Source organism: Protopterus annectens, chromosome 3.part0 (assembly GCF_019279795.1).
Source record: "Protopterus annectens isolate FY-2018-M chromosome 3.part0, PAN1.0, whole genome shotgun sequence".
Lineage (NCBI taxonomy): Eukaryota > Metazoa > Chordata > Ceratodontiformes > Protopteridae > Protopterus > Protopterus annectens.
This window is the reverse complement of record NC_056731.1, coordinates 1,908,524,464-1,908,550,124: the sequence shown is the minus strand read 5'-3', so window position 1 is coordinate 1,908,550,124 and position 25,661 is coordinate 1,908,524,464. Positions and strand designations below refer to the sequence as shown.

The 25,661-nt window shown below is 41.4% G+C and overlaps 1 protein-coding gene across 1 annotated transcript in view; it reads right to left on the bottom strand.

Annotated features, from left to right (window-relative positions):
- The window catches only part of WWP1 (WW domain containing E3 ubiquitin protein ligase 1), a 2,386,594-nt gene that overhangs the window by 1,726,263 nt on the left and 634,670 nt on the right, over positions 1–25,661 (bottom strand). Inside the window, exon 6 of the mRNA XM_044065992.1 lies at positions 16,042–16,166. Within this exon, the coding sequence (XP_043921927.1) occupies positions 16,042–16,166 (125 nt within the window). The remainder of the gene's footprint in view (positions 1–16,041; positions 16,167–25,661) is intronic.

Here is a 25,661-nt window from a genome sequence, read left to right as displayed (position 1 = left end):
ACATGCAAACTCCAAACCATTATACCAACTGGCTGTATGTTCAAAATCATCATCTAGTACAATGTATACTAGAAGAACAGCCTATGGTCTATAAGAAGGTAAGTTTAATAGCTCCCTATAATGTGTCTGTGCTTGGCAGAACTGTTTACACAAAATGAAGTACGCTTCCAGCTGGCCACTGAAGGAAAGGTCATCAGGTGGGGAAGTGGAAGAGAGTATCAGAGTCTGAGTCAGGGTAAATTTGGGGTTGTAAATGACAAATACAAGAGGTCCTCCTCATCTTCAGAGGATGAAGAATTATCCTCCTCTTGGAAGGCAACTTCCCTTGTTCTTTTAGTCAGTGTCAGAGAAGAGAGTCGTAAAAGTTCTCTGGATTTAATGAAAGCTATGAATTTCTGGGCTATCTTGACCAGATCCTGGATTTGGTCCAAGACATGGGAGCTGAAGGAGGCCAGGGTGGGAGCGCGCATTAGTTTACTTCACGAGTGTGGCCAAGAGGTGTAGCCATCTGGTAGGACTGTTGGACGTTGGGGAGACATAAGGTCTCCCTGCAGGACCACTTCCAAGACATCAGAAAACGATAACTCTAGAGGCATCAGTCCCGACTGACGTATGAGCAGTGGTGGTGGTAACTGTGGATAGGCCAGGGACCATTGCATCCTCCCAAGGGGTTGCGTCAGAGGCTTCCAGACTAGCAGTCACTGGTCCCAGAGGGTGCAAAGGCATCTCACCAAGGTCTTCAGTAAACAGAGGATGAAGCAGTAGTTTTTTTTTTCTGCACTTGCTGGAAAGGGTTTCATATTTTTTTGCTTTTTAGGGATCACACTAGCAGCTGCCAGAGTGATTGTGGGACCTGCAGAAGTCAAAGGTTGCCATACTACCAATGAAACAGACAACTAGAACTCCACATAAGCTGCGAGTACCTCAGCCTTACTTTTAATGAATTCTGCATGAAATTTAACACAATTAAAGCAACCGGAGGTGTAGAGGCCCCAAGCAAAACGAACAAAATGAGTGAAAATCTTTGTGTGGGTCTTGTTTCTCCACAGGACAAAATTAACTTTTCTGGACATTAAAGACATTTCCCCAAAGGGTTACTTGACTGATGGACTGCAAGCATATAAAACACAGAAGCAACACATTGGACTGCACAGCTAGAAAGAAGTGAAGATGGTGCCAGACACCCTTCTTATACTGACATCTGGACAGTCAATGAGTGTCCGTCAACAGGAAATGAGGTCAAGATTCTGAAAAATGGGCCAAGTCTCTGGCTTCTGCATGGCAGGAAATCCCAAAGATTAGTACTTCAAATTGACTATGAATAACATCAGGAGAAAACAAGACAGCCTGATCTGCAGGATGAGGAATGACCCCCTGGAAAGGAGGAATTTCCTCCCTCTGCCATCTGTAACCTTTATGAATGATTTTCAGAACACATCTGTTGGAAACAATTTATTACAAACCACCACACAATGTGCAGTTCCGGTACAATAAAGGCTGTCTCAGTGTTCGGGGACCAGGATAGTCCCTTCAAAAATATATGCAATGAAAATGCTAACTACTATGGTGAAATCGTAGTTAGCATTTTCATTGCATATATTTTTGAAGGGACTATCCTGGTCCCCGAACACTGAGACAGCCTTTATTGTACCGGAACTGCGCATTGTGTGGTGGTTTGTGGAAATTTCACCTTTTGGTTACCAGTTGGAAACAATTTATTGCCAAAGGGAAAATTAGAGATTCAGACTTACTGGAAGAGAAAAGGGAGCAGGGTAGGAGAGGTCACAAGATCTCAAATAGTTAGATTTGCTGGAATCTCCTTGGTTTTGCGAGGTTAGAGACTTCTTTTTAGAACCATTTCTTCTTAAACATCTGTTTACCTGAATTCTGCTGAGGCTGTGTACTCTTTGCTACACCTGGATGAGAAAGAAAAATCCCTTGGACAATTTGGAAAAGGAGATTCCCTGGATTAGCTTGCCCCTTTTATCACACATTTTGATCAATCCTGCACAGAGAGGGCCAAACACAATCTCTGTTCAAGGGAGAAATTAAAATCTCATGTCTGTATATCATCTAGAAGGTTCTGAGAAAGCAGGCAAGCAAACATCCTTAAAACAGTACCAGTGACCATAGGCCTGGAAGAAATATCAGACTCACATTCTCAGAGGCGATCTCTGTCTAACGTACAGAGTCATGTCCAACCCAGAATTGTTGAACATGCTCCATCTTAGCAAAACTAAATATACTCCAGCTACACGCTCTAGGGATATAAACCTCAACACAACAATGAATAGAACATGCTGGAGGGATAGATTCCCTTCGCAGAGACTTCCCTTACTATGGAACAGGGTCCCGATCTACATAAGACAGAGCCCCTCACTATCACTCTTCAAGAGGAACCTTGATGAGTGGATGGGTAACAGAAAGTTCAAACCGGGGATCAAACCAACAGCACTACTAGATAGGGGCCAAGGGTACTAGCTGCTAGTACAAGGGTCTAGGGAACTACTAAAGGGGCGGTGAATACCGCACAATGTGGCTGGGCTAATATATGCCTTTGGGAAGATAGCCCAGTACCAACCTATGAACATATACACTGTGAAGAATGTGACCTGTACAACATAAGAACCCAAGTTACTTAAAGCAGAGCTCTCTTCACAAGAAGAAACTGTAGATAAAAAAAATCCTTATACTTTCACAATTTGTGGGAACAAAACATACAAGCCTGATAATTCAAAATTGTGAAAATTTATAGTTGCAGGAGGATACACTTTTTTCAAATACCTATCAATAATTTTCCCATTCTTATTAGAAATAGTAGGACTGGAATTAACCAAGTGCTTAGCAGCAGTGGAATTAAATAAAAGCTATAGCTGTTGGGTCAGGTTTGGGAATAGTGTATACAAATTTAAGACTGAGGCACATTATACAGCCTTTCTGTCTTTTTAGGGACAGCTGGCTAACAGGAAAATGGGAGGCTGTAAAACACACCCCCTAAAGCAGACAGGACAAGAGGAATGGCTGTAGACTCCAGAAAATCCTTCCATAACAAGTCATAGTATTTTCTTAGGGATTGAGAAATCTCAAAGCTCTCCCACTGAAAATACGGACATTTTAGCAGAATTCTCATAGAAAGAGAACCCCCCACATGGAGAATCAGAAACTGAGCTCTCCTCCCAATCTGAATCAGAAATTTAAGGACTAAACCCTGAATCCATCCCCGCATCTTCCTATTCAGATACAGAATCCTGAATCTCTTCAGGAAAAGAAGAATCCCTCTTTCTTTTACCAAAAACTACTTCAGATGAAGGATCGATAGCCTGAATTAAACCCTGAGCCAGCCCTAGTAAATAACTCGCATCCAAAGAAATCTGAGGAGGGGTACATACACGCTTGGTTTTATGTTCCTTTTTGCCAGAAAAAATGGCAGCAGCCACTTTCCCAAGAGTGGGCAAAGCATTCTGACAACAGGGAAAGCTTCACTGTTTCCTCTCCCATGACAGAGGAGCGTGGCTCTCTTCACCACTGAGGGGACTCCAACAGCTGCAGAGAATGTGGTTAACCCCTAGTCTATACTGGATTGTAGATGCTACACCAGATAGATCAGGAGAAAAAGAGGAGTGGTCTGAAGTACAACAAATGGCCACAGTAGAGTCACCTGCCTGCAGCTGAGGCAAACTGCAAAGTTGCTGTGGTGGTGAAGGCTGTTTGCTCAATTTTTCTTTCTGTGGCTGAAAGAAGGACCAAGCATGGGAATCGGTGGTCTGTTCCATGATCAAGCAGAAAATTGTGCCTCTCTACCGGGAAAGACAAGCAGCAACTGCTGGTAAAACTAAATCCACAAAGGTACTCACAGATTTTTGCTTCCAAAGGGAGGCATCTCTGGTTCCATATGGGGTTTGTCAGAATAACTTTTCCTGTTTTTTTTTCTAGGTTTTTGAGTCATCCTACAACTCCCTTTAGGGAATAGAGATATTACACTTTGGGAAAGTTTCATAGCAGGCTGCCTTGCATATTAGCAGACTCCGCTCTATTCCTCAGTATATTACTATATAGCACAGCAGGCAGTAATTTATTGTATCGAGTATGGGCTCACGTCAAACGTCTTTGCCAAAGACAATGACACTCTACATGCATATGCTCTTTATTAACCCGATTGTTTGTCAAAACCGTCCTTGTGCCATTCCACCAGAGTAGTGGAGATATTTGACAGATGGTATACAAAAGCAGCGTAACAGGATGACCAAAACAGTATCAGAAGCTGTTGTCAAATACAAGTCAGTAAAAAATGAGTCAAACATATATGCATGTCAGTTTAACTACATTGTAACACTGTATGCATACACATACATATAGGGGTTTTACAGCAGTGATTAACCAGGTTCAGGTACGTGGGACCCTCCACTTCTTTTCTTCTCCCCAATACAATGCAGTGGAGCATTTAAAATAAAACATGGCAGATAAAGGGATGATGTTTGTTTACATTTGTTGACTGGGTGAATGAGCTAGTCTGAAGATTCCCATACCTACGACAGACAGAACAACAGAAGTACCAACATCTATGTGCACAGCACTATGAATCATATTCCTAAAAAGTTTCATTCCAACGCTGTCACCAATGACAGAACCAGCCGTTAAGTTAAAAAGGATTTTTTTAAGACTTTCAGTGAAAGAGATATCAATTGTGAAGGCAGCAACGCGCTTCCAAAATTATTGGATTGTATGCCTACTCAGATGATCGTTCTTACTACACACTGCACAATATATATAATTATAGTACTTGTGAACTGCCAGCATTTTCAAGCTACTACATAGATAATTTGTTAATTAAATGCTTCACAACAAAATCATTCACTTTAACTATATTTTTAGAACTGATCACTGTTGCTACTTCTATACAATGCCATTACAAATAGTTTACACTACAACTACTCCATCTAAACCACACATCTGTAACAGTAAGGATGTGGGCTTGTGAAGAGACATACAGAGTAATGTAAAAATGACAAAACAAAAAAAAAAACCCTTGGTTGATATCTACTAATTAAGTTGAAGTTTCACGGTCTCAACACAATGAATATTCATGCGGACCACAAACTGAAAAATTATTTAATCAGGGGTGTTCAGTAATGTCACCGTGATCTTGGGTGTTAGTTGGAGTTTGGGCCGGGCTTGCTACTGTGCATCTGGGGGGGCGGGGGTTAGACATCAACAAAGCCATGAAATTCACTCCTTAAATTAGGTTACACACCTACTTCACTAAAAAAAAAAATTGAACTGTAAAATACGTACCATCGAATAAAATAGAAAATAGGTAGTTCACAATTGAGTTAAAAATGGAATATCCTTTACTGAAACAAACCAACAAGCAATCCTAGTTGAGTATGACAAAAAGCATCAAAAACATTCATTATTTATACATAATCAGGTTATTTGGAGCAAGGGAGTGTTTACAGAGGGTTGTTCTGTTAAGAGCAATAAAAGCATTACATTCATTCTTTTAACCAAGTTCCCTTCCCCCTTAACACCATAGTGTAAACTGACACTGTGCTTACCTTAGAACTGAAACTATAAAGTTAGAAACAAATTAAAATGTATAACATAAGAACAGCAGATTAAGGCTAACCTACTAATCCAAACTTTATTAAGAAACTAACTCGCTAACAAAATGACTAACAAAAAGACTTACTACTACACATATATCAGAATAAATATTAATACTTATAAACTGAAATACTTAAAGGATTGCTTTCATACCAAATAAATACTTCATCAGGTTTAGGTGTAAAAAAAACATATAGTATTAATGAACATGTGTATACATCTACAGGTGAACACCTAAGTAGGCTGAAGACCAAAGCTATAATTACTAAGGTGGAAATACAGTGAAACATGTTAAAAATAATGCATTGCGGCCCTGGGGATCTCTTCAAGTTTGGCATCTAACTAAGAAAGCACTAAGTGTGAATAAGTAAAACAGAAAACAGTATCAATGTCAGTTATTTTCATTGTAAAATACTTACAATGTTTGACATCTGTTTATAACAATATCAGGATGTAATGTCAGCATTAATCACTTCCATATCAGCCTTAACAGTTATTCTTTTAAACAGTGGGGAGGTCTTCTGAGTTCTAGCATGCTTTTTATGGAGCAATAATAATAAAGCCTTTGTTTTCTAAAAGTTTCAGCTGCCACAGTTCACATTTTTCTAAAAGATTAGGGATGCCTACTTCCAGTTCCAAAAAGTCCACATGATCAATAATTTGAAATTTAAAACCAGTGTGTCTTTGTGAAGCTGCAGGTGCCAAAATACTGCATTTTTCTTGCACTTGAGTCTAATTTTGGAAAGATGGACAGAAATCCTCAAGTCTATTGAGCATTTTCACCACATAGAATGCTTCACTGTCATTGCAGCTTGCCCTGTAAACCACCTGCACTGAGTTACAGTCACCTCTTGCATTGGTTTTAATCAGTTTCTTTAAGTAAGGACAGAAAAACATGTCTCCCTCTTTTATGTGCTGACAAAAGACACAGTTGGCTCCACACTTACTGGTGCATGTATCCAATGGTCTTGGCCTACCTCTAACCCAACTCCTGATGTTTCTGGCTTTCCTATACACAACGGAAGGAGCTTCACCAAGGATGTCCCATTAAATAAAAGCTTTCAGCTATTATTGCCCAATTCTCTATAATACTAATGATGCTGTGATAGTCAACAGTAAAAGTCAAGATAAAACTGTCTTTAGATTTGTTGTCCATAGACTTCTTTAACACCCTCTTATGAGGACTGTGGTGAATTTGTACTTTCTAGTTCAATTACAGGTTCCAGAATGCTTAACATGTTGTTTTTTGTATCCCCTAACCAACAAAATAATTTTCAAGATCATTTAGGTTCTTAATGAAGGGTTCCATTTTCGTGGTGATCCTAGCCAACCTGTACGCCCTGGGACTTAATGTTATATTTTGTCTGGTGGGATAAAGACTCTCATTATGTAGCAGGAGGTTTACTCTCATAGATTTTCTGTAAAGATCTGTGTCCATTTTACCTTGGTCCAATTCTTTAGTAATCTGCATATCCAAGATGACTGCCAAGGCAATGCTGTGGGTAGAAGTGAAATGCATGAAGCTGGTGGTTTGATTCAGATAGCTGATAAAAATCTTCTAATTTAGCTCTGTCTCCTTTCCACACAATAAAGATGTCTTCAATAAAGTGCAGATAGACTGATATGTTGCATGCATTTTCTGTTAAACATAATCCTCCTCCCACTTGCCTATGGCTCTGCTGGCTAGTCTAGGGGCCATAGCTATACCAATCTTATTTATATTAATTCCCATTAAATAAAAAAAAAATGTAGCTAAACACCGTATCTAAAAGTTTACCTATTCTTTCATGTTGTGCTGGTGTGCCATTGTTTTTCCTGTACAAATCACTCACTGTTTCAATATAATTATGTGGAAGTACAGTATATAATGATTCAACATCTATTGTTAATAAAAATGCTATTGGCATCAATTGCAATTTTTTTTATTTTCCTTACAAGAATCATTAGTGTCTTATGGGTGAAATAATCTTTTCAGCCAGAGGGTGCAACAAAAAGTCCACGTAGATGGCTGCAGCTTTGGTTAGGGCCCCTCCCCCCACTTGCAACCACTGGCCTGTAAGGAGAGTTCTCTCTATTTTTATGTGGCTTAGGGATTCCAAAGAATTTAGGCAAGTGGGAGGAAGTGTCTGTAGAGTGTCACACAAGTCATCTGTTAAACCATCATACAGTGCACAGTCAAGGCTGTGTACCAGTTGTATGATGCCTTAATCTCTTCTAAAGTTAAAGACTCACAATAATTAGTGCCACACAGCATTTCTATCCTCTGGTTATAGCTGCTGGTATCAGTAACAATACCCCTTCCCTTATCAACCTTCATAACCCGTCAAGACTTGCGTCTGCCTAGCTCCAACAATTCTTTTTTCCCACCTTTGTTAAGGTTGTAAAACATTCTCCCTGCTGGTTTTTGCAGTACTTTCTTGAAGTCCATTTCACATTTGCCCTCAAAGGTTGTTGAAGTCTGGTGTAAGGGAGGGCAGTAATTACTGGGTCTTTTGTTTCCCCCATAGTTTTTCTCTTAGTGGTATCAGATTTGCCATGGTATAGAACTTTCAGATTCAATTTTCTGACATAGGTTTTAAATCAACCAGTACCTATGCTGTGTCAGACCTGCAGTGAGGAACAAAAGTTAATCCCTTTGAAAGCACAATAATCTCAATGTCAGTAAGTTCTTTTTTGGAGCGATTCCAGACAACAGGATAAGTTAACAACATGACTGGTTTCTTCAGCTGGTTATTGGTCCTGGGGTGTAACTGGGCTCCCTTAAGTATTTAATTTCCCTCACTCCTGTCCACTGCTTGGCTCCTTGGTCTTCCAGAGGGGCTCTGGCTTGGGATCGCTGAAACTCCTCTTGTGCCCTTTGGAGTCTCGGGGAATTATAGTGGTAGCTTTCCTGGTGACTCTGATAGTACTGTCCTCCTCTGGAGCTCTGAAGTTGTTCCTGGTAATGGTATTGGTCCTGGTCCTGCTGTTGGTGTTGTGGTTGATGTCTGTATTGATGGTAATGTCCCTCTTGGCAGTGTGGGTCTTGGTGTTCCAGATGTTACTCTTGGTCTCAGTTGTCCTGTTGGTTCTGGATCTGGTTCTCCTCCACCACACCTGATGGTTCTGGTTCAGTCTGTGATTCTGTGTCTGGTTCTGATCTAGGTAACCCTGCTCCTCGATGAACCTCTGAGGTGTGCTGGCAGCCAAGAGTATCTGTGAAGATGGTGGTGGTGTTGGAAGGTGTTCCATCTGTATCATGCCTCTATCTGGTTCTTTGCATTGATTTCCCTCTCACAAACACCTGCTGGGGTCGCTGGTGGTATCTTTTGTAGCCTCTGTTGAATCTCCTGTTACCACGTCTATAGTCGTACTTGCTAAAAAAAAATATTTGTTTTATTAAATCTCTCAGGGTCATCCTTACCATCCTGATCCCTTTTCATCGTCTTCAGCTTACATTCTTTAATGAATTGTTCAAAGCTTTTGACCCTCACTCTTTGAGAAACAAACTTCACATTAAGGTCTTTGTGGTTCTCATTTAATATAGCAGTCTCCAACTCTGAGATTACATCTTAAGTTGCCTCCTGTTTAGCCTGGTTATTTTTAAGGAGCAGTTTTATGAGGCTGTAGCTAGCATTAGTTAAGGCATCAAATCATTCAGCCGTCAGGGTTTAGGTTCATAGGTTCATACTAGGCTATCTGCCCTGGGGCAATTACAAGCCTAGCCCGATTTTGTTTGGCTTACGCCACCCCTTGATTTGAGTATACTGTGCCCTTTTTAAGGTTTAGTTTACTGTGCCTCTGTCTAATAGTGACACGGAAGTAATCCCCGGGACAAACCTACGATCCCCCATCCACTCATCAAGATTCGTCTTGAAGAGATTCAGTGAGGTGCACTGCCTAACATGAATTGGAATTCTATTCCAGAGCGAAGGGAGCCTCTGGATTATGAATCTGTCCCCCCAGCAAGTTCTATTTATTTCTGTGCTGAGGTTCAAGTCCCTCGAGCGTGTGGCTCTAAGGGATTTAGATTTACTGAGGTGGAGCATGTCCATTAATTCTGGATTGGACATAGCTTTATATGTCAGGCATAGATCCCCTCGAAGTAGGCGGTATGCAACTGAGTAGAGCTGGAGTTTTTTTAACCGAGCAGCATATGGCATCTGCTTGAGTCCCTTGATCCTCTTGGTGAGGTACATCTGGGGTCTTTCTAATTGCTGCAGGTGTCGGGTAAGGTACATCCCAAAAGGGGCATTATATTCTATGATAGGCCTGATGAGGGATGAATAAAGGGGCACGATTACCTCTCTTGATCTAGATGTGAATCCTTTCATGATGAGGTGGGCTATGTAGAAGGTCTTTCTAACCACTTTGGCAATGTGGTTGTCAAAGGAGAGATTGCTATCAACTTGGGTCCCCAGATTCCTAATTACTTTCTCTGTACTTAATGGGTTATCGCCTATGTGGTAATTTGTGGGCACATTGTTTTTGCCAAAGAGTACGACTATACACTTTTTGGCATTTAGCTTTAGACCATGGCTCTGGCACCAGTTATCCGTCTCTGTGAGACCTTTTTGAAGGATGTTTGTGTCAGCTGGAGAGTCGATTATGGCGCCCAGTTTGCAGTCATCTGCGAACTTGGTGAGCCATAGTCCTCCCACGTTGGCCTGTACCTCGGAAAAGTATATACCGAACAAGAGCGGTCCCAGGACAGAACCTTGTGGGATGCCACTTGTGACCGGTTTCGAGTCTGACATGGCTCCAGCAACTCTCACTCTGTGGGTTCTGTCTTTGAGCCAGTTTGCGACCCATCTTGTGACATAGGGGTTTATATTTAAGCTGGATAGCTTATCTATGATGCCCGAGTGGGGTATTGTGTCAAATGCCTTTGCTAGGTCCAGATAGGCTGTGTGGACTACCTTTCCCTTCATCTATGGCTTTGGTGACTGTTTCAAAGAAGTCGACCAGGTTCAAAAGGCAGGATCTGCCCTTGACGAAGCCGAATTGGGTAGGATCTAGTGTCTGTAGGTCCCCAATGTCTTTGTTTATGAGCTCCATGATGATTCTCTCCATAGCCTTGCAGACTAGGCTAGTCAGGCTTATGGGGTGATAGTTTCCAGGGTCCGTAGAGGCTCCACACCTTTGTGGAGTGGGACCACTGTTGCTGTACGCCATTCTGTGGGCACATATCCTGTAGTGAGGCTGAGATTGTACAGCTGTTTTATTTGAGGGGTTAGTTCTTCTTGGAGTTCATGTAGGACGCAACCCGGGGCGCCATCTGGTCCCATGGAAGCAGTGTTTTTTGCTTTGGAGAGGGCAGCCTTCACCTGAGCATCAGAGATGTTTGGGAGGCAGCCCTCTGCCGGGATAGATACTTGCTCTTTTGGGGTGGAGAAGTTTGCACTGAACCTGTCTGCCAGGATATTGGCGATGTCTGTGGGTTCAGTGTATTTAATGTCGTTTAGAATCAACTCAGAACAAGTCTGGGAGTTGCATCCCAGGTTCCTAACATAACTGAAAAAACCCTTATGATTGTCTTTAGTGTCCTGTGCAATTTTTCTCTCGAAGCTGGCCTTGGAGGATTTTGAGGGATCGTAATTTTTTGCTAGTACTGATCAGAGCTGCCTTCCCTATTAGGGATTTTGCTCTATCATGTAGTAGCTTCCTCCTTCTGTTGTACAGTTTATTTATGGCTGGGGTCCACCAGACTGGACGCCTGCCTTTGGATGATTGGGTCTTGGTTTTGTTTGGGATAGCATGATCCATGCATTCCTGGAGATGTCCGTAGAATGCGTTTAAATAGGATTCTGCAGTTTGGGCCGTAGTTTCCACTGGCCCTGGGGCCTTGAAAGATTCCACTTCGGTTCTGAGAAGTGAGAAGTTCGCTTTTGAGAAGTTTTTCACTGTGGTTTTCTGGGTTGGGGGTGGGGTCGGGATGTGGATATCCAGTGAAATTAATTTATGGTCTGATCTTACCAATGAGGGATATACTTCTGGTATGGAGCATAGAGTACCCATGTTGGTAATGATCAGGTCTAGTATGTTATCCCCTCTTGTGGGAGTGGTGACTAGTTGTTCCATAGCATTTGAGTTTATAATTTCCAGGAACCTTTGGGCTAAGTTGCTGGGGCTTGAGTAGTGCTCCCAGTCTATGTTTGGGTAGTTGAAGTCGCCCAATGTAATGGTGTTCGGAGAGATCTTCATGTTCTCCAATGTTTTCAGGAAAGCTGAGTGGGATTCCTGACTTTGAGAGGGTGGTCTGTAGGATGCTATAAACTGAAAAGCAGTCTTGCCCACTGTTAGATGCACATGGATGATCTCCGATACTTCATGCAATGCCACTAACCTGGAGGTGTGGATATCCTTGATAAATATGGAAACTCCCCCTCCTTTTGTGGTTCGGTCTGGGTTTTGGGGCTGAAAAGCATGATATGAGGTATAACCTGGTAGTGCTGTGGTGCTCTCTGGAGCCTTGAACCAGGTTTCTGTCACTGCACAGATATCGATGCTCTCCATACTGAGGAGAGCTTCGAGTGCGTGCATCTTGAGGTTAAGCCTTCTGGCGTTTAGCAGCATTACCCTTAGTTTCTTGTTCCCTGTGCTGTCTATGGAGGTGGGTTTGACTTTTGAGCCTTGCCTAAAAAAGGCACTATGGGGGGTGGCAAGAGCCTTTGCCAATATCCGAAAGCCCAGTGGTGACAGGTGCAAGCCGTCCCTAGCGAAGCAACGTGGCTTGTTGAGCATGTCATCCCAGGCTGACAGACACTGGATCCCCATTGAATGACACCAAAATTTTAGCCAATTGTTAACATCGATCATTTTGTCTTTGTACTGTGGCATCATTCTAGGTGAGGGTAAGATGCTGCTCAAGGTCAGTGTCATACCGGCCTGGGCTACATGATCAGAGAGCTCCTCTATGTCTCTTTTCATGTAGTCCAGGGAGGTACATCTCAGGTCATTCACACCAGCATGTACGATGACAGAGTCATATTTGTATTTGCTTTGGAGTGACCTGAGTGCTTGCGTTATGTGGTGGATCCTAGCGCCCGACAGGACACTAAAGACCTTCTCTTTGTTCAGCCTGGTGAGCGGGACGTCAGTGTGTCTGACAATAGAGTCACCTATTACAAGAGTATCAGGTGTGTTATTCAGCCTTAAGGGCTGTGGCTGCTTGGCACACTGACTTTGTGGGCTGTGTGTTGTGCGTGTTTTGTTTTGGGGTAGCGTTTGCTTGGATGTCTGCTTTGGAGGTCTCTGTTGCTTAGGCAGATTTTTATTTAGAGCCTCTGAGTATGTTTTTGTGTATTTATGCGTTTGGTTCGCTGATGTGGTGGGACTATGTGATACTGGAATTGTGTTGTGTGAGGTTACCTTCTCCTCCTGACTGGTTTCACCAGTTTTGAGATGAGAGAGCTCAGCCTCCAGTTTGGCTATATGGTTGCATCTCTCACATATATTTGAACCTGTTTGGAGGAGGAGAGGGTTTTGTCCATGTACATGAGACAGTTGTAACATTGCCTCAAAATTCCCAGATTCACCAGCTGGACTGGAGAGGAAACCATTGACTGACCTTTGGACATGCTAGAGTAATATAGGGAAACTGAATTAAGATGGACCAATAGGGGTCAAGGTAATCGTAGAGAGTAGGTAGTGCTTATGGTTTAATAGTGCTAACTTGTAAGATTACTTATTTGGACCAGTGAAGGGCCTTAGAATGAGAATATGGTGTTTAATTTGAGAGACACAGCAGTTCTAAGGGAAAAAGTGAAGAGCAGACTTCGTGGAGCCAGGAATAGTTTAAACCCAATTAGGCGGCACTGCCCATTGTTGTGCTATGCACAAAACCATGCAAAAGAGGGTTTTAAGAGAGGGAGATCAAGGAGTTTGGAATTGACCTAAAATGGCCAATAAAACTACAGTTACAAGGCAGTAACCACTCCCACAGGGGCAGGCAGGCTGCTCAATGTTTATCACTGCCACTGATGAACAGAGAGACTTCCCTTTAGCCCAAGCAAAAAATGGCCTCCAAGAAACTTACAAACAGTTCAGAACAGCAAGCCTGTAACTGAACTTTTTTAAATCTCAGAAAAGTGGGAAAAAAGCAAGATTTTTTTGTTTTTTTAAAGATAACAGAGGTTCACAAGTATCAACAAGTTATAACAGTGCAGTAAATGACCCCACACTTGAGTGCTAGGCCAGAGACAGATAAAATGCAAGTTTTAAGAAAAAAACGATTTTAAAAATAAGTGCAAACAGGAAATTCAGTAAACAGCTCTAGGTTGTGTTCTAAATACAGTTACCAATGCAGAAATCAAGTTTAACAAGCCAGAAAATGCTCAAAGTAGGTGGCTATGCAGAAAAACTTAGCAAATAATTTGAAGAAAAATACTTAAAATCTCAAAAGTGGCTCCTTTCTTCTCTCAGCGTTTTCTCCTCTTGGTGGGTGCTTCCCCAACAGCCAACAAGTCTGAAAAGACGACAAAACCACGAGGCAATCTGGTTTTAAGAGAGGGAGATCAAGGAGTTTGGAATTGACCCAAATTGGCCAATAAAACTACAGTTTCAAGGCAGTAACCACTCCCACAGGAGCAGGCAGGCTGCTCAATGTTTATCACTGCCACTGATGAACAGAGAGACTTCCCTTTAGCCCAAGCAAAAAATGGCCTCCAAGAAACTTACAAACAGTTCAGAACAGTAAGCCTGTAACTGAACTTTTTTAAATCTCAGAAAAGTGTGAAAAAAGCAAAATTTTTTTGTTTTTTTAAAGATAGCAGAGGTTCACAAGTATCAACAAGTTATAACAGTGCAGTAAATGACCCCACACTTGAGTGCTAGGCCAGAGACAGATAAAATGCAAGTTTTAAGAAAAAAACGATTTTAAAAATAAGTGCAAACAGGAAATTCAGTAAACAGCTCTAGGTTGTGTTCTAAATACAGTTACCAATGCAGAAATCAAGTTTAACAAGCCAGAAAATGCTCAAAGTAGGCGGCTATACAGAAAAACTTAAATAATCTGAAGAAAAATACTTAAAATCTCAAAAGTGGCTCCTTTCTTCTCTCAGCGTTTTCTCGTCTTGGTGGGTGCTTCCCCAACAGCCAACAAGTCTGAAAATACGCCAAAACCACGAGGCAATCTGGTTTTAAGAGAAGGAGATCAAGGAGTTTGGAACTGACCCAAAATGGGCAATAAAACTACAGTTTCAAGGCAGTAACCACTCCCACAGGGGCAGGCAGGCTGTTCAATGTTTATCACTGCCACTGATGAAGAGAGACTTCCCTTTAGCCCAAGCAAAAAATGGCCTCCAAGAAACTTACAAACAGTTCAGAACAGCAAGCCTATTTCATCCATATTATTCCACACAGGCTTCTTGTTAAGGTGCAGCCCCCTAGGCAATCTCTTATCTAGACTAATTTGCTCCCAAAACAGTCCTTTCATGTGTTTCAATTATTTTTCTAGTTTATTAATAGTCAAAAAAGTCCCAATGGTGGGAAAATAGACACACACACACACACACACACACACACACACACACACACACACACACACACACACACACACACACACACACACACACACACACAGCAGTCCAAGGGGATCAATGAATAGCTGTTCTTATACATTTTAATTTGTCACTATCTTTTGAGTTTCAGTTCTTAAGTAGCAGTTTCAGTTTACACTACGGTGTTAAGAGGGATTTGGTTAAAAGAATGAGTTTAATGCTTTTATTGCTCTTAACAGGACCACCCTCTGTAACCACTCCCTTTTTCCAAATAATCTGATTATATATAAATAATGACTGTTTTTGATGCTTTTCATCATAACTCAACTAGGATCACTTGTTTGTGTGTTTCAATAAAGGATATTCCATTTAACAACTGTGGACTACCTATTTTCTATTTTATTATTTTGTAGTACGTATTTTATAGTTCAGTTTTTATTAGTGAACTAGGTGCATAACAATTCAAGGAGTGAACTTTACACCCTCCACTCTGTGAAGTTTTCTCTTTGTTTGATGTACAATCAGTAAAAACAAAATGAAAACTCCACCAAAGCTAGAACTGAGTGACCTTCCAAACCTCTTGTATCAGAGGCACATGGGGTATATGCAAATGACCCTTATGAACATCAGGTGTTTCAGCTAATTGGCAGCCATATGTCAGCAATAGTGCAACAGTGATTTCAGTCTGGACATCATAGGATGATGCCCCCCAAAGTACCAAAATTAGAGAAAGTAATGTTAGACCGAGAAGCAGCAGAAGGAAGAGACTTGTAATCTAAAGGCAATAACTGACAAGTAAGCAACTGTTGTATTAAAAAAAAGTCCCCACCTCTGAGCATTTTTGAGGTATTAAACACCTATATATATATTTCAGAAGTTTCAACTTCAGCACCTGAGAAGTTCAAACAGATTTATCAAAAATACAAAAACATACACAGACTTTAAAGTGAACACTTACGCCTTCTGTTGTGCAATTCCAGGACTTCACTTAGATCAACACTAGCTCGTCCTAATAAGACATCTGATTTTAATGGGTAATGGCTCCAAACCCGAAATTCTAATTTGGTATGTGGTTTTACATTCCTGTGCAAACAGAAAGACATCATTAGTGAAGACACAAAAGGATCAAACAATGTTGACACTCACTAGACCCCCTTTATAAAACCTCCACAGTGTAAAGGGCTTACTCTAATCTCTGACCAGCTATCTGGAAACCACTACCCTACAGATATTAGGGAAGAATACATTTGAAGTCAAATTCCAAACTAAGAGTACCTATTAAATTAATCTACACCACACTTGCTTTAGAGGGTCTACTTCACGTTGTCGTAAGCTGACAATATCGAGTCGGATATTGTCGGCAAGACAATATCGAAAGTGAAGAACATTGTGCAAGTAAAAGGAAATCTCCGTAAGGGGAGATTTCCATTTACCTCAATGTAGTGCGGTCTCGGAGTTGGTATATTTAAGTAGGGGGGGGTGTGGGGGGTGCGGGGGGGACTTGCCCCCCTGCCCACGCTATTTAGTTGTTTTTTTAATTTGTGTTTTTTTTACATTATTCGATGTTTTACTTAATCGATCAATAAAGTTCGACCTTTATTGATTCGATTAAGTAAACTTTCGATAACGTGATATAGACGTACTTTAGAGATAATGGTTAAAACAAGTACAGTTTCTCAATCCATTTCTTAAACTGATTCATTTTACTTTGTACTTTATCTAACCTCAACTGCAAAGGATAACACCCCTACTCACTCATGCAAATATTGTACATCTATAATGCATCTTTCTTCTACATTTTTCCAAATCTCTCTGATGTACTGTACCTTGATCATAACTGCTACTTGATATACTACATGTTTTGTTTAGTCCTAATGGCCCAGAACACGGACGAAAATGGTCTGTCGACCAGTCTACTTATCTGGTTAACAAAATTAAATAAAATATAAACAAATATGATTTTGTTAATTAACTTGTTGAAGATTCACTGTGTTTGTGGTAAGGCTAAACAAAGGAAGAGAACAAGCAAGACAAAGCCCTTCCCTACCTTCAGAACTTAAGGGAAAAGCACTAGGAGATTAGACATGACAGTTATGCTGTCTGTTGACTCTCTAAACAAATCAAAACCTCAGAAATTCTATCATGTAAGATACAGGAAAACGAAACATTGATCTTTACTAGCACTTACATTGAAGTACAAGGCGTTTCCCTTTCTCTGCAGACCACGCACTGTAAAAAGCAGTATAAAGGTTTACTGTCTTTAGCAACACAATATACTTGAAAAGAAACTAAACCACTGTGCGAGTCCTATGTGCTTTCTAAGCAGCATACATGAACAAAAAAAAAAAAAAACTGTGTACCTCATGAAAGCGGAGCAAAGCTTCAATTACAGAATTTCATACCATAAGTAACATTACACATTATATCAACTGATCTGCAAGTGTCATCCTCAGTCTGGAAAGTGTTTTGATCTCAGGTCCTGCTATCCACAATTCATACATTTTTTTCCTCTTTAGCATTTCCACCAAATACACTGCGGTTCCTGATGCAGCACGCTGTAGCATCACACGCGAGACAAGGAGAGCATGCCCAAACCCTACTCCTTGGCAGTCTGCCATCATCCACTGATCAAGTATAATTTAACAGAGACTGAACTAAAGTATATAAATACACACGTGTCCATTTCACAGGAACTACTACCAACTTTGTGGTGCTGGCCCTTCATTCACTAGGGCTATAAGATTCTGATCTGCATCTGGTGGCTGCTGTGTCCCAAAGGGTGACCATTATTCAGTGCCCTAGGTGAGATGACACTGATGGCAGGGTTACAGTTTGTTACAGATCAGACATGTTATCGATACAGCTATACACTAGCAGCATTAACTCCTCAGAGTATTACGTAGTAAGGTTAACATTTGTAAGGTTGCTTTCTCTATATAGCTCGCCTAGTAATATGGAAGCGTTTCTACAAGAGTTCACATATCTCGTTCATAACTCAGTTCCGATTCAGCCAAAGTGGTAAGCTCAAACCGACTCTGGCTTGATAAGGAGTCTGTGATTGTCGACTAACTTTACCTATCAAGTGCATGTGGGGTTTCACTTCATTTACTGATTTTATTCTAAAGGTGTTAACCACAGTGGGGAACTAATCACAAATTACCGATTTCAATCTCAGCCAGGCAAGAGAAGAGAAATATACAATTCAGCAAAATACAAGATTGTAAAGGGATTACATGCCATTTATAACCAAATATTAACAAAACTGTACTGAAGATTTATACACAGCAGGATAAAAAAAGAGTGAATAACAGGACATTCAAAGTGTAAGGGCATCACATTAGTCAGCAGATAAGAAGCATACATGAAAGTGAAGTGTTAAAAGCATTGCAAAGGACATTTAATACAATTTACTGAAGGTACTGGAAGAAAGGAAGAAATTAGGTACTCAAAGTATACAAAGTTATCCAATGCCCTGGCCAAATTTCCCCTAGTAGTATAAATACCACTTCCGGTCTTCCATGAAGAAAGGCCACTAGCCTGATGGGACTAACTTGGTCAAGAAAGGATATATAAATACATTTCTACAGTTATGGTGTGCATTCTCCTACAACTGTACTATGTTTGCCTCAAAAGCTAACCACTGCAGTATAATTCTTTATCCAATTATTTAAGCAGTAGCTGCCCTGAATGAGAGTAGGGCTTCATAACAGAAATAAGCAGGAAAAAAGCAGAAATCTAACCTGGTCCTTGAGTGAAGATGCAGCCTTGATACTTCTATAAATGGATACTAAAATAGGGTTTTTCAAGACAAAAAAACTTGGTGTCATCAAGGAGCTGGTCTTAAAGCAGGTGAGATTTCTACTCTAGTTACAGAATATAATAATAATAATAATCTAGAATAGCCGTTTACCAAATTTTCATCAACTCAGGACTAAACATCCTATATACTTACAAAAAAATAATAAACCATGAGAGGATGATGTTTTAATACTGCTAAGCAGCTACAGTGGTATAGTCAAATTTGCATATTGTGCTGCAATGAAACCCTAAGGGAAGAACTAGCAAATCTTAACAGCTTTCTGTAGCTGAACACTACACTGACTGAAAGTTTCATAATCAAGTCCAAAAGCAGGACTGAGATATGGCTTTTTATCTACAGGCAAAAAAATCAAGATGGATCAAAGATGTTCACTGCCACAGCATATTTTGCTTTAGACTCCTTTTCCATTCCGGATGTGTACTGAACTTCTGCTTAGTAAAAGTAATGTATTTCGGCTTTTCCTGGTTAGGGGTCGCCAAAGCAGAACTCCGGCCCACTAATGATTGGCAATGGATTTTTACAGTGCCGAGTTGCCAGCCCAACACCCAACCTTCAAAGAAGGCACACCCATTCACACACACACCTACCTGCATGTCTTTAAATGTCACTCGACCGTGGGGAGGACATGCAGACTCCACACAGAAGGTGCTCCAGCCGAGAATCGAACGGGAGAACCTCTTGCTGTGAGGCGACAACGCTAACTGTTGCACCACCGCGAAGTTCTGCGTAGTATACCAAGTAAAATAATGACTTAGAGTACTTGCTTACGGAGTTATTCACCAGAAGTCAAAATCATACACATTTTATGTCAGTTTTCAGTTGATAAAATAATTTTTCCTAGTAAAATGTGTATGATTTTGACTTCTGGTGTAACAACTCCGTAAGCAAGTATTCTAGGTCATTATTTTACACAATATTGGCCTAGAGTACATCTCTACAGAGCTTCATTACATGAGAAGTAAAACAAAATTCAGATACTGTACCTGAAAAAAATAATGTTTCATCCACAAACTGCCACAGAAAACACACTAAACAGCAGCAGCTAAAGGAGCATGGTGAAATGTAGCGTAATGCTCCACAGGACCTCCAATGGATAAAATAGTAATCTCAGTTCTTTCATGTAGCTAAAGAGTGTGGTATCTGAAGGTTTTAAAAATCTGAAATGGAGGCCAAGAGTTTGGCTTTTACTAACAGTTAATTCACTGATTCAGTGCTGTTCATTGGCACACTGACATTTTTCTTAATATACCATTTCCATTGTGAGTGCTGTTTTGACACTATTCTCACAGACAGAAATAGCCTGGAATATTCATTTACTGAGCAGTTATTACATCAGGAAAAATAAAGGTTTTCACTTCTGAATATGGAAATTTGTCACTAGACTTGTGCTGCCTCCCATTTAGACTTGGAATAAGTGAAGTACATTACATTAAATTTATACTTGGAATCTCCAGAAAAATGCACTTTATAGCCGAGGGGTCATGACACATTAATCTAAGAAAACTGATTCAATAGTTTGCATTATTACAGACATATGGCCCTTTACTTCTGTGTACTACAAAGTAGCTTTTATACCCATTAGGTACCCTTTTGACATTCAGTTCACAACAAACGTGCATATTTTGCACCTTTTTAGGTTGACAAGCTCAGAACATATCTGATTATTATTCATAAAAAATAAGCAAAATTTATGCTCTTCTCAAAATATGCAATATTGTTCTTCATTTTACACATTATAGAAAATGCACATTTTACTTGTTTTGACAGGGAAACAAACTTGTGATTTTGCAGCATGTTTTCCCCTAAAAGCAATTAGGCTGTGCAAACCGCAATAAAAGTGAGACTATCCAGGGGGGTCTAGCCTAAAAATTTCACCAAGGTAAGCTGACACAGAACAGGGATGATGTTTCTGATGTTAGGGTGAAATTCACATTTAAATGGTACTTGCAATCTGAGAAGCTTCAACATTTGATAGCTGAAAATTGTACGTTATGTACTCACCATAACCAAACATCTGTGTTGTCCATTTTCATTCTCCCTCACTAATGGGTTTGTATCCAACTCTGTCGCATACTACAGACTATGGATACAAGTCTCTAGCTCCTCCCTTTACTCATAATGCCACACACCGTTCCCATTACCTCAGATCGGGTTTGCTGCTCTATCTCCCAATAACAGACGAGAGACAGAAATAGAAGACAGAAAAGACAGGGCTCAAACCTGGAGTTGTAGGTTCCAAACACAATCTAACAGGTCCTTCCAGAAGAAAAAAAGGATGTGGGATGGATGGGAGGGTCGTTGAAGAATGGGAATGAACAACACATGTACCTAATTATGGTGAGTACATAACTTATAAATCTGATGCCCTTTTCGCTCTTCTTCACTAATGGGACAGTGTCCCCAGCTACATTCACCTTCGGTGACCCTCATAGAAGGATATTCTGGAGTACTGCCAACCCAAAGCAGGCTTTATTTTTAACAACTGGTAGCAGAACACAAACACAAATCAAAACAAAACAAAGAAAAAACAATGCAGGTCTGCGGAGACTCCAACTCTAAGCTACTGGATCAACCAAATGTACTTCGAAACAAAAAGTACTCCCACAACATTTTATGATGAGCACTTTAACTTTGTCTTCAGATAAGTTAATCATCTTTTACAAACTACTTATATAATATGGTCTTGTCACATGACCGCAAGCCTCCTGACTTCACACAACAGGTTTAAAGTGAAAACACCTTAGTTGCATGCAAAAACAATATGAAATGGAGGACTTCTAAGATGGCTGCACACTAACAGCTTGTTTCTAGCTCTCCCAGTGTGAAAACAGAAACACAGCAGGGAAGGCCAGTAGACTTGTGTTTATGGGTAAATTTTAGTAACTGGCTAGTAAGTGCACTGCCTGGATGCCAGGAATAAAGCAGCATAGAAGACCTGGAAAAAAATCAGTTACAAAAAGTGAGGAAGAAACACAGCTAGGGAAGAGTTCTGCAGCTGTTCAGCAAAACATAATGCAACCTTCAGACATGACTTCCAGTAACCTACAGGAAGATACAAGACAACTGCATACAGACCTGGTTAAAATAAACAAAATACTGGTAGAGTATAACAACACAAACAACAAAAGGCTGGAACAGATGGAAGAAGCTTTTGATAAAGCTGCAAAAATCAGAGGTCGAAATGAAGAAAAGGCTGACTGAATACGAGACTGCTCAGGAAGAGATGTTTCAAAAATTAACAGAAGGACAGAGCTCATAGGGAAGAGCTGAGATTTTCAGATATACCCGAGAAGCTGGAAGGAACGGATTGCATTCATTTTACGAAAGCACAAATAAGTAACTGGACTGGTATTCCTCAGCAGGAACTGTTTGTTGAACAAGCACATTGTGTGTATGCTCCAAACCTAGCCATAAGAAAGCAACCTAGACCTACAATAGTAAGGATGCAATCCTACCAGCAGAAGGAGTTGATTCTAGCAAAACTGTGGAAGAAGGGCAAAATACTAAAAGGGGGAAATAGCTGAGTGTTTGTGGAGAATGATTACTCATTGTACACCAGGCAAAAAAGTAAGTTCATTCTACTTTTCAGAAAATGTCGAGACACAGGTGTGAGACTCAAACTACTGTATCCAGTTGTCTTCAAGGTGTTCTTCCCTGGAGGGACAAAATAACTTTTTGATGAAATGCATGCTAAGGAAGAAATACAAAAGCTTGTCCAACAAAAGTTGAGCTGTGAAACGGAAGGAGATTATTACCAGAAGAAGAAGAAGCAGAAAAACCACAGAGAGACAGAGAGACTGTACCCATGAAATCTTTTCCAGTAATTCAATGGAAAATGTTGGAGAAAATGAAGGGAGCACAAGAGTTGACTAGAAGAATCGAGAGTATGTTGGAAATGAAGCAGAGACAGGATCTGGGTGATGGAGAAGAGCAGTAATAAAATCAGTACCAATGTGGGATTACAATGCAATTATATTTGTGACATATGACAGAACAAGAAAATCTGGAAATATTGGACTTTCAAAATTTGACGTGTGGAGGACTCAAGTATATGCCCTACTTCAAGTCATTAATGTTCAGAAAAATGCTTTGGGGAGGGGAAGAGAGGGGAGAATGCTAACTGTAAGTAAAGAAAACACTTTTCTTAACAGTACTGTATTTGTGGTGCATGGTTTTCTTTGCATGCCATTTTTAAGTGTAACGGGGATTGTAAAATAGAAGATATGTACTCACCATAACGTTCCATCTGAGTAGATACTTCATTTGTCTGCAACCTGTGGCTGTCGGATCCGACCTCGGATCCGATCCGGCAGCTTTCCAAGCTCCAAGATCCGAGCTCCTAGCTCCTCCCCCCTACCCATAATCCCCTAGTACCAACCACATTACCTCAGATTGTTTTTTTTGCCTCACTAACTCGAGACAGAAACCAACTCCAAATGATCAGAGAAATTTCCCGAGGTTCGGGGGATGGCAGGGGGGGTTGGTTGCAGACAAATGAAGTATCTACTCAGATGGAACGTTATGGTGAGTACATAACTTCTATATCTGAAGTAGTTACTTCATTTGATCTGCAACCTGTGGGACAGAGTCCCCAGCTAACCTATAGAACCTGGGTGGTCCTTACGGAAGGATATTCCGAAGCACCGCGGAGCCAAAAGAAGCCCTACTCCTGGAAATGATATCCAGTTTGTAATGAGAAATGAAGGTATGAGATGAGGACCAGGTAGCTGCTGAACAAATATCGTCTACTGGAACCCTAGACCAAAAGGCTGTTGAGGTAGCTACAGATCTTGTGGAATGAGCACGGACGCCAACCGGAGCTGGCTTCCCAGATGAGGTGTATCCCAGCATAATGCACTGACGGATCCAATTTGCTACAGTCACTTTAGCAATTGCCTTGCCCATGGCTGATTTTGCATAAGAAACAAACAACTGGTCCGACTTGCGAAACTCTCTAGTCCTGTGCAAGTAAAAACGCAGTTGTCTGTGTACATCCAATTTGTACAACGTATATTCTCCTTTGTTGTGAAAATTTGGGAAAAATACAGGAAGATTTATTGATTGATTAATGTTTGATTCTGTAGCCACCTTAGGCAAGAAAGACGGGTTAGTCCTGAGGGACACTCTATCTTTGTGAAAAATAAGGTACGGAGGTTTAATACACAGAGCTTGTAATTCTGAAACTCTCTTGGCCGAAGTAATAGCCACTAAGAAAGCAGTTTTCCAAGACAAGAACTTTAACGGAACCGAGGCCGCCGGCTCAAAGGGTGGTCTCGTTAAGGCTTGTAAGACCAGAGTGAGATCCCATGGGGGAACCACAGTCTTGACAGGTGGTTTCAAAAGAAAAACGCCTCTTAAGAAGGTTTTGCACAACTTAGTAGATGCTAAGGAGCCTATGCCGTCCCCCACATGAAAATGGGAGATGGCCGCCAACTGCACCTTGACTGTGGAGGCACTTGCTCCCTGTCTAAAAAGCAGGGAAAGGAAGTCCAGAATAGTTGGAATAGGGACAATAAAAGGATCCAATTCTTTATCTTTGGCCCAGATGGAAAAACGTTTCCACTTACTGTTGTAAAGTTTCCTGGTAGATGGTTTATGAGCCGCCACCAGAATGGCTTTAACGGGGGATGAGATACTGGGAGTCCTAGCCATTAATGGAACTGGATCAACCAAGCAGCAAGTTTGAGATTGACCAGGTTTGGGGTATGGCCTCTCGCTGGGTGCGAGATTAGGTCTGGATTGGGATCCAGAATCCATGGGGGAGCCACAGAAAGGGGAACCAGATCTGTCGAGGCCAGAATGGGGCTATGAGGATAACTCTGCTCCCCAAGCGAGAGGCTTTCTGGATGAATTTCATCATAAGTGGGAGGGGGGGATAAGCATAAAGGAGTCCGGGAAGCCAAGCATGGACTAGAGCGTCTCTGGGGGTCTCCCCTCTGGGGGGAACTATCGCGAAGTACTCGCTGCATTTTGTGTTTAAAGGAGAAGTGAAAAGGTTGCAGCGAGGCTGACCCCATTTGTGGAAGATCTGCTTCGCAACAGATGGATTCAGACACCACTCGTATGGAGTGAGGAACACTCGACTTAGCTTGTCCGCTAATATGTTGGACCGCCCCGGAATGTGCGTTGCTATCAGAAAACGGTTGGTGGAAATCGCCCATTCCCACACTCTCATGGCTTCTCGACACAGGGGATAAGATCTGGTCCCTCCTTGTTTGTTTATATACCAGACTACTGACATGTTGTCCGTCTGGATTGCAATAGTCCCTATGGGAAGAAGGTCGTGGACAGCTTGCAATGCCAAAAGCACCGCCCTCATCTCTAGGACACTGATATGTAATGCGGTCTCTAGGGGAGTCCACGTGCCTTGAACGGATCTGCCTGAACAATGCCCCCCCCACCTGAGGCAAGAAGCGTCCGTGGTCAACGTGGCTTTGGCCGGAGGAATCACAAAGGGTCTCCCTTCTCTGAGTTCCTGCGCCTGTAACCACCACAGAAGGGAGTCCCTGCACACCCTGCTCAAGGGGATTGGCATGCATAATGGGTGGATCGACAGGGACCATTGGACTTGAAGGGTCCACTGTAATATGCGCATTCGCAGACGAGCATGAAGAGAGAGACCGATCGCTGCTGACATAGACCCCAGTGCCCTCAGGACTAACTCCGCTGGAGGAGCAGGGCTCCGAAGAAGGGCTAACACCTGGCACGACAAGCTGCTCAGCCTGACTGACGTTAGAACCACTTTGGAGATTTGTGTA